Genomic DNA, 15,191 nt, shown 5'->3' with positions numbered 1-15,191 from the left:
GCATCGTTTCTTTTGTTTTTCGCAAACAAAAGCACATAGCACAGGACAACAGGTTCCCAGGATTTTAGAAGCTGACGTTCAGACATTTTGACATATGAATTGGCACTTTTATTTATTATTGTTGTCGTTGGATTTAAATACTCTAGGTTTTGCATAATTTGAACCATTTCCTGGTTCCTCGAAACTGTGACCTGTCCAGCAAAGACTATATTTGTAATCACCATTTCACCAATCAGCGAATCAGTGTAAGTGTATCTTCTTCGGTGATTAAGTGAAGACGTGCTATCTGTCAGTCGGTGGGATAAGGGCTCTTTTCATTCGGAATATCTATACTTTTATTTCATCTTTCACACCAGCTATATTGTTACCTCACGTACCTTAACTTTTTAAATTAATTTGTTGGTCATTAGAGAACTGGTAAACTAAAACAAAAGATCAGATGAATTTTTAACTAAATAAGCACAAGATTTTGTAACAAAACGAACACAGAAAATCAGAGACATATAAAGGTTTCACATCGTTAATTATCTATTTAATAGATACAGTACTTTAATCCACGTGCATATTTCAGTTTCAACTATATCCTTGTTAAAGGCCTCTTGGTTTGAGTGTATAGAAATTTATTTGTTTTGTAATACTAATTTTTAGATTTACGCGCATATATATGCATTTATACATAAACACCAACATTCCGTAAAATTAAGTGGCATAGCGCTGATGCAAATTTTAGTTTCAGCTATATCCTCGTTAAAGACCTTTTGGTTTTAGCGTATATAAGTTTACTTTTTTATAATACTAATTTTTAAATTTACGTGCATATATATTATGTATTTATACATAGACACCAACACTTCGTAAAATTAAGTGGTATAGCTCTGAGTGTAGCTGGTCTAATTCCCGCCTTTGATTCACCAACGGTCCAGATTGTATCTAGACCGTGGATTCACCATAGTCAGAGCCATATTATAATACCTCTGTGAGGCCAGGCCAGGACAGGCGATTAAGGCCTCTGTGCCCTTAAGGGCAATGGTGAATATGACCCTAGTTTATTAATTTGAAGTAGAGAATGTCCCCATTTACTCGAGTAGTTCCTACAATTGATTAAATAGGGTTATCATGAATTGACGTTTTGACAGAAAACGAGTTAAAACTTTTATTTCTTTGTTACGTTGATTGAAAATAACGTAGCTAATCGAAGGTGATCTAGCTATTTTTTATAGTTACAGGTAAACATTATTTCATTATGAAGAGTTGGGTAAGAAATCTCCTAACATTAGTCTTTTTAGACTTGTGTTTTCTGGCAAGTTTTCTTTCATTGTGTACCGTCTTGCGTTTGTATATCATTTGTCTTCTGGTATAAATGCGCTCAGGAGCTTGTGGCTAAGAAATTATTGCCCGGTATATCTTTTGGAGTTATTGCAGACGCACAAAACGCTGTGATATATAGTTGAGAGAGAGAGAGAGAGAGAGAGAGAGAGAGAGAGAGAGAGAGAGAGAGAAGCCTCGATGGAAATTGGCATAAGATGAATTGAGATTTGTGTTGCGTTAAAAGGAAAAGTGTTAAATTCAAGTTGTGGAAAGTGTAAAGCAGAGTTTTAAGAAGACTTCTTGTTTATTATCTTTTACTGCACCAAAACAACATTGATATACCATTTAGTACTTCAAATAGACCCATATTACTTCATTGTAACGGTTAATGCATATCTTAGTTTCTGTTATGCCTAGCGCGTTCAAGGTAATTCGATTCAATTGTGAAAAGTACGAATTAAGAGTTTTAAGAGCCTTTTTTTATTTGTATCAAGAAAGCATTGATATAACATTCCGTGCTTCAAATAGGCTTATATTGCTTCATTGCAATAGTTATGCCTATTTTTGTTTGCTGTTATGCCTAATAGTGCGTTGATGGTAACTTGTCTCAAAGTAGGTCTAAAGAATTATGTCTCTGTCGTCTTGTGGGATCGAACTAAGTTGACCTGTTTTGAGCAGTGTAGTATTATTTTCCCACGAGATACATACATAAATAGCGAGGTAATTTATTTGGATTTAGAATGCAAATTTTTTGACCGTCATTCAACAGAACATTAATAAAAGGTAATTTGATTCAAATTATGTGATTAATCACACGAATTAAATGAGTTTGGATTTATTGGAATCACAGTGATACGTTTGATAGAGAATTTATTAACATTTTATCATTTATTTAGGGCAATTTTGTAGGTACGATTTTTATTTTCGGTATGGAAGTAATATTTTTTTTCCTATGAAAAGTTTGTTTATTGGTTTGTGGTTGTAGATGAAGGACTATATATATATATATATATATATATATATATATATATATATATATATATATATATATATATATATATATAAATAATTCTTTAATATAAAATTTAAAAAAAGAAAATTGCATATTTCAACCTAATTGAATCTCATACTTATTTATATTTCTTGTGTTTTATAGAAGTGCTATTGCAACATGCAAATAAGTGTATTAGATAAAGGTCCCCACATATTTTCTCATCGGTACATTTAAGTGTATAGGCCTCGTGTCTTAGGCCTACGGACATTGGAAAACTGAAAAGAATTTAACTGAAAAACTTCACGAGACTCATAGGCCGTCTGTGAGTTTACGCTAATCAGGGGCCCAAGATCATAGAGGCCTAATATAGGCCTAACCACCATTAGTAGGCCTCTCCGGACAATTAACCTTATTGAAAAGGTAGTACACGTGTTATGAACCAAATCCCTTCCTTCCGAGGAAGCAATTACAAAAGGAGGGTTATTTGTTGGAATCATAATAGGCCTAGAGTGAAGTAATAGGCCTATTAGAGGAAATAAAATCATGAACATCATAAGCAGGGCTGTTCAGCCCTTCCGAAGACTCGTCAAGAAGGACTTCGACTTCTCCAACATGAACGAGTTTGAATATGACGACGAATATGATGATGAAAGTGAGTAATCTCTCTCTCTCTCTCTCTCTCTCTCTCTCTCTCTCTCTCTCTCTCTTAATTTTCTGTAAGACGTTCCTTTTTATTTCGTTTTTAATATTAGGTTTTTGTAACGACGAAATTCTCTCTCTCTCTCTCTCTCTCTCTCTCTCTCTCTCTCTCTCTCTCTCGCGCAAATTTCTTCAAGTTAAATTTTTCTACTTTGTTCTTAATATTCAGTTTTTGTAGACTCGTAAGTCTCTCTCTCTCTCTCTCTCTCTCTCTTATTGTGTTTTTGAAATTAAGATTTTGGACGGTCCATGTTTTGAAAACTGTGAGAAATTTTAGGTAAATTATTATTATTATTATTATTATTTAATAGGAGACTTCAAAAGCCCGTGGACTTCACTAGCAAATTTCCGCTCCGTAGGGGGGCTAGTGCCATCAGTGCACCTCACTCGGTGCACTGTAGGCATTATTTAAGGTTCCTGGCAGCGTCCCTTCGTCCCCTAGAACATGCAAACCGCTTTCATGCCTTTTACTGAACCTCCATCTTAATTTCCAACCTCCTAAGAATTGTTTTAAAATATATTTGCTGTGAATTTCCCTTTCAGCGCTGAATGACCTCATGGGTCCAAGTGCTTGGCCTTTGGCCCAAATTTTCATAATAATAATAATAATAATGAAGATAGAATCCTTCGTTAACCACAGATTCACGTCTGCAATTTGAAAAACAGGCAAATTAAACTTTCAAAAGCCGTAGTGGTATTTGTGCTATAGAGAATAAATTTAGAGAGACTTGCCCTCATAAGTAAAGATAATTGCCAGTCATTATTTTATGTCAAATGGAACTCTTGCTGCTCTTCAATCTCCATCGTCTTGTTTGCATTAACGGACGAAAGCGAGCTTTTTTGCCCGCATGGCTCATATTCGCTCGAGTCCGTCTAAAAATGACGCAAGAACAGCTGTCAGCAAGCACATACATCTCTCTCTCTCTCTCTGTCTCCTTCTTCTTCTTCTTCTTCTCCTTCTTCGAAGACACCTGTCCTCTCAAGGCTTCAAGGTAATTGTGAAGTGTCTGTTTCCGAAGGTCAGTTTGAATAAGGTTTGCCAAGGTTTTTGAGGGCAAAAGTTGGGTCCTTGGGTCTGCGTGCGTTCGTGTCATCTCAGGAAGGAAATCCTTTAGGAAGTCCTATGGGAATGGTAGTTGTCTTTTTAATTTATCTGGGTCTGGTAAGCGATAATTTTTCTCTCCTCCTTTGTGTTGTGGTTATTCATGGGAGTTACGAGAGAAATGAGTGGTGAGCATATATAGTCTATGGCTGTACCCTTATACACGTTCATAGTTCTCTCTCTCTCTCTCTCTCTCTCGTCTCTCTCTCCTCTCTCGCCTCTCTCTCTCTCTCTCTCTTATAGTTATATATATATATATAGATATATATATATTATGTATATATGTGTGTGGTGTGTGCTGTGTGTGTGTGTGTGTGTATTTTTATGTATGTGTATGTATATGTATTTTATATAATATATATTACTAATATACATATTTATACATTAATAATAATACTATATATATATATATATATATATGTATATATTTTATACAGACTCAATTATATATATATATATATATATATATATATATATATATATATATATATTAGAGATATATAGAGACGAGAGAGAGAGAGAGAGAGAGAGAGAGAGAGAGAGAGAGCAACAGCAACAACAGCATACATACACAAATCACACTGCACAATTGCAAAAAGGCACACCATTCCACACATTACCTCATACCAAAAAAAAAAAAAAATTGAGAGCGAACGAGATGCAAATACTAAAGCTAAGAGAGAGAGAGAGAGAGAGAGAGAGAGAGAGAGAGTTAGTTATACACACCACCAACCACCACAACATTCTCTCTCTCTCTCTCTCTCTCTCCTCCTGCCCTTTTAAAGCATCCCACTAGAGATGACGACGCCGCCGACGAGGGGGGCGGTGATGACTGCGCTAAATGGGGATGATTTGGGAGGGCGACAGCGACACCAGCTGCTGCTGATGCAGTCGTCCTCGAGTGTCAAGTGCCAGAGAGAGAAGAGAGAGAGAGAGAGTTAGTGAGAGTGAGTCCAGCGGCACTGGCAGAGTCCTATCGTCCTACGTTTAGTATTAGTTTCAGTGCGTCTCGTGTCCGCGGAGGATGTCGAAGAAGTGTAATAATGGGTGGCCTAATTTTTTTTTTTTTTGGGGGGGGTGGCACGGGCGAGGGGTGGAGGGAGCGGGGGAGAGGCTGGTTTATATGTCTGGATGAAAGGATATATATAGATGTATGGGAAGTTGGGTATATGGCGTTTTCTGGAAGAGATTGTTTTGGGTATGGGTAATTGGTAAGGATTCCTTTTATACATATTTATTACACACACACACACACATATATATATTTATATATATATATATATATGTGTGTGTGTGTGTGTGTACATATACGTATGTGTGTAATGTCACTAATTCCGATGTACGTGATTAGAAATGCGCTAATCTATAATAGAACGTTACTATAATAATGACACTATTATTCCTAATACTGTTTCTTTTTCCTTCGCAGGGGAATTCGATGTGTACACCATGGAGACAGCGATGCCCAAAATCGACTGGGACGCCATCGAGGCCCACCTCAAAGCCACCAAAGAGGAAGAGAGGAGGGTGAGTAGATAATATACCCGTTTTTCTGTTCTGAGCATCGCAGGTTTGACGCTTTTCTCGTACTCGGGGAGTAAGCCTACAAACTACTTTGTTGTTGTTCTTCTTCTTGTTCTTGTTCTTTTGAGGGGGTAGGAAAGGTCTCTGGAGGAGCCGAAACAGGTCTGAGAAAAGGTGTTTCAAGTTGAGTGAAAGATACAGGAATGTTAGGAGAGGATGTTTATGATTTATTCATTAGATTGAATATGTAGAAATATAAATAACGTGCATGTTAAACAGGACAGAAAAAATAGTTGAATAAAAATATTGTATTTATTTTAATTTTCGTTGGTGAAACAAGGTTCTGTTTGCCCATAGATTTTAGCACGTTTTAATTTACGTTAAAATGAGGAATATAATCTTTCCAATGCATGAGGGAGGAAAATCTTGCGCGCGTCCTGAGTAAGCTGGAGGTTGGATCACGCCTTGTTTCTTCTGTCCTTTGATACGGATCAGTAATGAAAATGAGTTTGTTTATTCCAAACTGAATCTGGACCTTTGGTGGATCTCTGCTACTTTTACTCATCCAGGTTTCGAACTCCGGCATTATTCCATCCTGTTCCTAAATTTGGTTTCAAGGATTTCAGTGGAAAGTTTATTAAAGAAATTAAAGAAAGATATCGAGAGGTTGAGAGTTAATTGCTTGTCGACAGAGTGATATCATACACACATATATGTATATAATGTATGTATGTATGTATGTAATACATGTGTGTATGTAGTATATATGCATTTACATACATATACGTGTATATAATATTGCTAGATTTTTTGGTACTCTTAAATGAAATAATGTATAAGTATGTATGCTAAATGTGTGAATGTAGTATATATGCATTTGCGTACATACATATACATATATACAAAACGCTAGATTTTTTTTTTTTTTAACTTGAATGAAATAAGTTAGTGTGTTTTCCAGTTGCCTAAATATTTTAGCAGGAACCGAAGTGCTATTCGAAAAGAACGTCTTAGTACCTGATAGCAGCCATCGGTTGCACCTCGGCTGAACTTACTACGGATTTAAGATAAATCAAACTTCTCATGTTAATTGTTATTTACCTAAAAATATAGTCATAATAGTTTTTTTTATTCATTTTTCCATTATTGTATTCTAACACCACTGCAATATCATTCCTTCATATGCATATTCTTGAATGAATTTTTACGACTTTGCGTAAATTGCCAACTCTGAGATGATTATAATACTTACAGATAATTCGACAGGACGATTATATAGCCCGCCCAGTTCGCATAGCGAGATCGTGTGCATAGACTTATCTCGTCTTAATCAGGGTTGGTTGATAACAGAGATTAGATTACATGTTACCAGAATAGTATTGTTCAGTCTCTGTGTCATATTAAGTGCAGTGCTGCCTGTGTTCTCTGATTGTGCGCTAGTGTATGCGGTTTTATATATATATATATATATATATTATATATTACATATATATATATATATATAATATATATATATTCTGCATTAACATAAATTTTACGTCTAAAAGTTAAAGTCTTTCTTGATGAATCATCAGTTGCTTTGACATGAAGGAGCGATATTTAGAACTTATTTAATTTCCTATTCGTGAGATGAATACCTCCGAGAATGGCGCCTTCAATCCTCTTGGAGTGTTTTTAACATTCCTTAGAAAAATAATATAAACATTCCATTAAAGATTGAGGTCAGCAAGAATGTTTATATCGATGTCGGGGCCCAGAAATCACGCCCCAAAATCCAATATATTTTGAACATGATTTCATCTCCCCGCCTTCGCTTTATAGCGGGTGGTTCCAAGGCCTGTTAACCTTTCTTCAGTTTCGGCAAGCTTTTTGGGATGCAGTTGCTAGCCTCATACTACTGTTCTCCACCCTAGTTGCGACTTTCCATAGTCGAGTAACTACCGCGTATTATCTCACTGCTAATGTCTTTTTTTTCTACAAACTACTCCTTTCTCCCACTTCCCTACCCCATGGGATCGATCTAGGGCCTTAAGTTTGTGTGGCGGAGATGCTAACCACAGAGCCACTGACTACTGAATTTACTTCATTAGTTCTAGATCCAAAATATGACTTAATTATTTCTTTATTTCTTGATCCAAAAATATTTAGACTTTATTACTCCATCGACCTCCCAATCGCTGAATCGTTTGAAATATCATCATTTTTTTTCAATCTGATGACGTCACGCGAACTCTGGATGTTGAGGAAGAGTTGTAAATTCTATTCACTATCGTTGAATCAAGTATTGCAGTATTCTTCATTTCTGCTCTCCTGTCTCCTGAAGCCTAATTTCACTTATGATATTCACTCATTTATATTTTTGTCAGTAATGTCCACTTTAATCGTGTCCTGTTGCCAAGTATGAATACGTGACTAAGTATATATTATTCGTTTTAGAAATGGCAGACATGATATGGAACTTATTTATGCCAAGTGACATTCAAAACGGATTGGGCCTTCAAGCCCTTCAGCGACTTACTTGAGGAAGCTTAGTGCCTAGATTGCTGGTGATCTCAGTTTTGCCTTTTTTTTCCCATCATCTTGGCAAAAAATAAATAGATAAATAAATAAATAGATAAAAAATAAAAAGATAAAAAACAGATCCAAAAGTCGAGGTTTTGACATCGGAAGTATACCGAAGAAGCAGATTCAGAATTCAAAATCTAGACTTACAGATGTTATGAAACATTCATCATCGTTTCTTGATAGTACATAGTGAACGTGAAAGTTAGGGTAATGTCAGTGAAAAGCGTCATTTGGTGAGTCCATGAAGAATCAAGTAAAATAGTTAGTCCTTAAATGAAAAGGAAACGAACACTCACTCATCTTGAGAGGTCTGAAGTGTAGAAGAAAGAAAACGGGAAAATCTCCCCCAAAAAGGATGCCTTTGCCTTAAAAGCAAGCATATAGACACTTAAGAAGAAAAGGAGAAGCTTCCTCACTTGTAGCTGAGCATGAAGAGGGGCGGGGGGAAAGGAAATCTTTCGTCATTTCTGAAAATAAATCTCAAGCAGCTGGCCTGTGCTTGCTATTTCCCCAGGGTCTTGAGTTGACACCTCTCAGCTGTAGTTGAGTTTGCACACCCCAGTCCTAGGTGTACCTAACATTATAGCTACACCCACACCAACCACAAGTGTTGCGCCTGGCACTGAAACACCCTCCTCCTCTTCTTGCATTGCTTCCAAGTAAAACATAACCCGAACTAACCTCTTATTTTATTGAGTGGTCGTGAGATGTTTTAATCTCTGGAAATTTGTCAGGGAAGATCATTAAAGATTCTTTAATAAATTCGTCTCTTCAAGTTATCCTACGATTTTTTAATGAATTGATATCGACTAATCACCAACGTTGCAATGCAGAATAGCATCATTGGACTGACATTATATTGCAGAGTAAATCTGAAGACTATTCAAAACAATGTCCGTCTTAAACTGGTTTGAATTGGACAGGAAAGTTATCATTGGACTGAAATTCTAATGCAGAATAAATTATAAAACTATTAGAACCAATAACCTTCCTAAACTGTTTTGAATTAGACAGAAAAAGCATCATTGAACTGACATTCTAATGCAGAATAAATGATAAAACTATTCAAACCAATGGCCGTCCAAAACACGTTCTACATCTGACATAAACTGCAGGATGGTAATCGGGAAATGACAGCATCAAGAAAATCAGAGTCACTCCTAAGCCATCATGGATATCCTATATAACATAACAGCTGGTTACTCACCTGTCCCAACTGGGGACGAAGAGATTCTGGTCGCTCACATCTACACCTTCGAAGAGTGCGACCGGGTTGCCGGAAGTGATGTTTTCGGCAGTCATGGGGGTGGTGGTGGTGGTGGTGGGGGTCCTGGTGATTCCAGCGACGATGGTGAGAGCTTCGGTCCAGTTTCTGAATGGGCCCAGGTAGGAAGCTTCGGTTCGTTTATATTGTTTTTGTTGGTATATATGTGAATTTTCAATATATATATATATATATATATATATATATATATATATATATATATATATATATATATGAAATTGTAATAGTCACAATGCCCTCTTAACTTCTCAAATTCTTTATTTGTGTGTGTGTGTGTGTGTTTTTTTTTTTCTTTTATGCGCTTGTCACTACAAAGCCTTGAGTTCCAACTTCGAAGAAATTTGAAGAAATTATATTATTTATATACATGATTTGAGAGAGAGAGAGAGAGAGAGAGAGAGAGAGAGAGAGAGAGAGAGAGAGAGAGAGAGAGATACTGACTGGTTTATGATCATTGAAACTGACGTCGCAAGAGAGAGAGAGAGAGAGAGAGAGAGAGAGAGAGAGAGAGAGTAGAGAAATAAAGAGAGAGACAAACAGACAGAGTAAAAATGAAAGAGAGAGACGGACAGACAGAGATACTGACTTGTTTTTGATCACGAAACTGACGTCGCAAGAGAGAGATTGAGAGAGACAGACAGACAGAGACAGAGAGATACTGACTGGTTTATGATCACTGTAACTGACGTTACAACACAGAGAGAGAGAAAGAGAGACAGAGAGACAGAGAGAGAGAGGGGATACATCTTAAAAGGAAAGTGAATAGCCACAAGCAACATTGCATTGAATATAAAATGTGATCCCTGAAATCCTCTCTCTCTCTCTCTCTCTCTCTCTCTCTCTCTCTCTCTCTCTCTCTCTCTCTCTCTCTCACCTTCATTTTTAGCCATGAACATTTACTTAATCCGTTCGTGACGCGGTGCCTGGCAAGTGTTACAAAAATCCGGGTATTTCCGGTTGTCCCTCTTTTGTTTAGAAACTCAGGATGGGTCTGTCGTCAATAAGTATATTCTTTAGCTTTTTTTTTATCCATTATTTGATTATTAATTTCCTCTTTTACAATGCTTTCGTTGGTTTCAGTTCTAGTCGTCTCAGATCACACACACACACACACATATATACTATATATAATGTATGTGTATGTATGTATTTATGTATGAATTTATTTATAAATAATGTCCGTATATTTGTGTTCGTATTTGTTTGTATATGTATGCATGCATGTACGTATGCGTGTGCATACTTATGCATACAATCATAATCATGTATTATTGCACACATTTATACACACACACACACACACACACACACACACACACACATATATATATATATATATATAATATATATATATATATATATATATAGTAATGTGTAACGGACACTAAACACTTTGGTTTCTATAGCATGGTTCATCTGCTTCACTTCAACGCTAAAAGGCCTTCGCATTTAAAGGTGACAATATCCAACGCATTTATAATCATGATCTCGGTCGTAGGATCGAAATGGGAGCTGTCCTTAGGGAATGTTTACAGTGTCAATTGAAAGTGAAATTCTGTTGAAGGTTAAGTAAAAATTGAAGTGGCCTCTTATTATTAGATTATTATTATTATTATTATTGTTGTTGTTGTTGTTGTTGTTGTTGTTGTTGTTGTTACAATGCCATTCAGCTTAAAGTAATCTTTTTTCTAATCTTCTGATGCTGTCATTTCCTTCTTTTTGAAGGCTGAAGATAAGGTGTCCTAATTAGGCAGTAGGACATCTTATCTTCAGCCTTCCAAAAGAAGAAATAGGCAACATCAGAAGATTAGACAAAGATTACTTTAAGCTGAATGGCATTGTAGCAACAATGAAATTCGATCAAATATGCGTAAATGACGGGTTATTATTATTATTATTATTATTATTATTATTATTATTATTATTATTATTATTATTATTATTATTATTTGGATAGATCCCCTTACACGGGATTTAATTATTATTATTATTTGGATAGATCCACTTAAACAGGATATTATTATATTATTATTATTATTATTATTATTATTATTATTATTATTATTATTATTATTATTATTATTATTATTATTATTATTATTTCCACGGGGTGACAGCAGAAGTGCTGACTTTAAAGTTCTCTATATTCCTTGGGGTGAGGTTGCTACTCCCACGCCCTTACCAGCCTGTCGTGCGACCCACCTCAGTGTATTGAATACCAGTTAAATGAAACTCCGCCCATCGGCAGGGTCACGGTGTATTATTCCAAAGACTATTTGATGATGAAGTAGAGTTTATAACCAATGCACCACTGGAGTGGAGACCATATTGTTTTTAAGAAAAATTTCATGATTATTCTGACTCGTCTCTTTGGTATAGAAGCAGTGACGGAGGGGACTTATCATCGTCAGACTAAACTACTCAGAATTCGGGTCTCACAGAGGTCAATTGCCACTTAATAGAAGTCCCAAAGTGGTGCTGCTCACGTAAGCCTCACTCAGGTATGAAGGAGACCCCACCGTCATACCAGGAGAGAGAGAGAGAGAGAGAGAGAGAGAGAGAGAGAGAGAGAGAGAGAGAGTTCAGGTTTTTGGATGAATTAAACCATTGTAGTGGTTACAATTTATCTTGCTCAGTCTGCGAACTTCCCGGCTATCCTTCTCTCTCTCTCTCTCTCTCTCTCTCTCTCTCTCTCTCTCTCTCTCTCTCTCACTGAAGAAGGATCATCTCTATTGTATTGATAAAGATTCTCATCTTGTACGCGCATTTCTTTGCATACTTTAGAGCAAGTTTTAATCTCATTTTTAAGCTCAACTTGCTTCTTTTATTATTATTATTATTATTATTATTATTATTATTATTATTATTATTATTATTATTATTTTATTATTATTATTATTAAAAATTCCACAGTTATGTATTAAAATATATTTCTATGTAAAATAAACAAAAACTTTCGAACACCTGAACGGTGTTCCTCATCAGTGTAGACGTCTACACCGATGAGGAACACAGTTCAGGTATTCGGAAATCTTTGTTTTTTTACATAGAAATATATTTTAAAATATAATTGTGGATTTTTTAACAATTTGTTTCCACGAGACTGAATTTCTTAACAATTATTATCATTATTATCGGTCTGAGTCCTATTTCTAGACTCATAAAACTCGTCTGAAAGATTTATTCATAAACGAGATTGAAAAATGGTTTCGAAGTACAGTCTAAGAAGTTGGACAGCCGAATAAGAAGAGAGACTAAAAAGGTAACGGATGAAAAAGTAAGATAGAGGAACCTTCAAGCAATTATTCAGTGAGGGGCGTTTCCTCTGTCAATAATCAGTAACTTTGCAATAATTATAATAAGTCTGTGAAGTGAATGAAAGGAAATTTATGCTTCGTTTGCGCAGAGTTTTCTTGCCAACATTTTTTTTTTTTGCGCAGAATTATTCAAGTTTGTACTTTTTTTTTTTTTTATTGGCGTGTTCAGTGGTTTTATTTATTTTTGCTCCGTGAACCAGTAAAGTTCACTTGTGCGTGACGTTATATTATCTTTCATTTCTTTCCCTATTTTTGGCGCATTATTTCCTCAATATTTGCCGTTATTACAACAACGTTATGATTTGCGATAACAATATCATTAACGTAACAAAACTCCCTATTGTTTGTCTGTAAAGCTAGACAAATTCACGACGAGCGACATCGGACGCACTTTGTCTGTCTTCTTGCAGGGTCGTCATGGCGTGTGAAAAATGACAGATCCGAAGTCCCGAAATATTTCGTCTCTGAAGAAGGTGGGTCCACGCAAATGGGGAACGGGTAGACAGATCTTGCCCAAAAGTATATTTAGATAAATAAATAGTTAAACATCTGACGGTCGTTGATTTACAAGCAGTACAAAAACGACTATCTGATCCTGCTGAGGCGACCCGAAGTTGCTTGTCCACCATGAGGAACAGTGCTGGATGGAGCCGTTCATTCGTTCATACGATCATATCGTAGGCAAATCTGGAGCTTATGAAATTGTTCAGATAGGTAAATTAATGTTTCCAGATTATATTCAGAATGTCGCAGAATGATTTGACGCAAATTGTACAGTAAGATATCAGTAAACTATCCAAGACTTTAGTCGATTTCTTAACGTAGGCAGGCGTCGCAACGAAAGTGGTCATCGACGACGCAATCAGATGGAGGAACGTGGGCCAAGAAGCACGAAAAGTGTGACTTTCCCGATTTTAATGACCGGGGTTTTGGGGTTCTAATATCGGGGTCCAGCATATGGCAACGCTTCGTATTTAGGTAATGAGGTACGATAATTATGAGCCGCCCGCTACTGTTAAATTTATGTCTTTTATTTTAAAGAGTACGTTGATTAAGAGCCGCTATCATATTTATGGACGCTTTGATGTATTTATTTTAATTTGAATATTTTTGCCTAATAATTTGTTATGCTATGATACCCAACGATGAACTATGTATACAGTGTTTTGGAATTAAATGTTTCAGAATTTCCGTGACGCCCTTTCATATATTCGTTGTTTTCCAAAACTCCTGGAGTGCTCCGGAATTTTCGTAGCACACTTTCACATGTTCGTTGCTTTCGAACTCACCAAGTGTTTCAGATTTTTTTTTTTTTCAGCAAAATTTCAAGAATTTATTATTGCTTCCGTAAATTCTAGAAATGTTTCACGTACTTACTGATTTTAGAAACTCGTAAGTATTTCGGAATTTTTGTACTACATTTTTACTCATACTGCTTCCGAAAACTCATCATTCCAGAATTAATGCTGCTCATTTTCGCGTATTTATCACTTTCGAAAACCTGGTGAGATATTGCAGCATTTGCAAGAAAGACTTTCGCACATACTTAAAAAAAAAATTGCAAAACGTTTCAGAATTTACGCACCGTACTTTTCCCATATTCAGTGTCGACAAAAAACACTGCTCTATTACTGGAATCAGTTATTACCAGCATTCAATTCCTGTAACCAATTCCTTGACAGAAATAAGTATTAAAAAGCTAGATATTTTAGGCCAGTCGACTTCTTGGGCCTAGCTTAGTATTTTGTGTAGGAAGAACAAGGCGAAAAGAGAGTCCGCGTCGAACACTGGCAGGGAAATTGCACGAGTCAGTGAACATGTCCGAACCTGGGGAAATTGACAGATTTCTTTTATTTCCCTATTTTTGTTTGTGTTTCGTTGGCAGGATATTGAATTTTTTTATTATAAAAAGTAGGCCGGATTATTACTTGTTTATGTAGAGTATTAGGTGCAGCGTGTGCAAGCTGATTACTTTAAAACAAATTTATATTCGCCTTAAACGGACATATTTAAACCATGCAGCTATTGAATGGAAATGTTGTAATATTGAAACATACGTAAGGATTCTTTTTAGTAAATCGTTTGTTCTGAATGTAGCTTCTTATTACAAACAGTCTTTTTTTTCCATACTGTTTAAGAAAAGAGAAATGCTTACGAAAAGAATATTCCTCACTTTGGAAGTTCTCGTACGGCGCGTGACGTCACGAGATCGCTCGGGGACGTCAGCTGAGCATGGAAACAACGCTTCCCAAATTCAACAGTATTATTCGACTTGCTGTGGTGTTGACAGCAGCTCAGGTTTTGCGGATTTTTACATTTTTTTATTGCAAGGCTTGTACGGCGTTCAGTGTTCTGTGATTACTACTAATCAAAATGCAGTCTTCATTGGTGTATTGG

At 36.1% G+C, this 15,191-nt stretch overlaps 1 protein-coding gene across 1 annotated transcript in view; it reads left to right on the top strand.

Annotated features, from left to right (window-relative positions):
- Positions 1-15,191, top strand: part of LOC135219139 (uncharacterized) — a 264,385-nt gene that overhangs the window by 212,795 nt on the left and 36,399 nt on the right. Inside the window, 1 exon segment of the mRNA XM_064255640.1 lies at positions 5,533-5,630. Coding sequence (XP_064111710.1) covers positions 5,533-5,630 — 98 coding nt within the window.

This window comes from Macrobrachium nipponense, chromosome 19 (genome assembly GCF_015104395.2).
Source record: "Macrobrachium nipponense isolate FS-2020 chromosome 19, ASM1510439v2, whole genome shotgun sequence".
NCBI classification, from domain to species: Eukaryota; Metazoa; Arthropoda; class Malacostraca; order Decapoda; family Palaemonidae; genus Macrobrachium; species Macrobrachium nipponense.
Note: the sequence above shows the minus strand (reverse complement) of the source record. Positions and strands in the feature narration are given on the sequence as shown.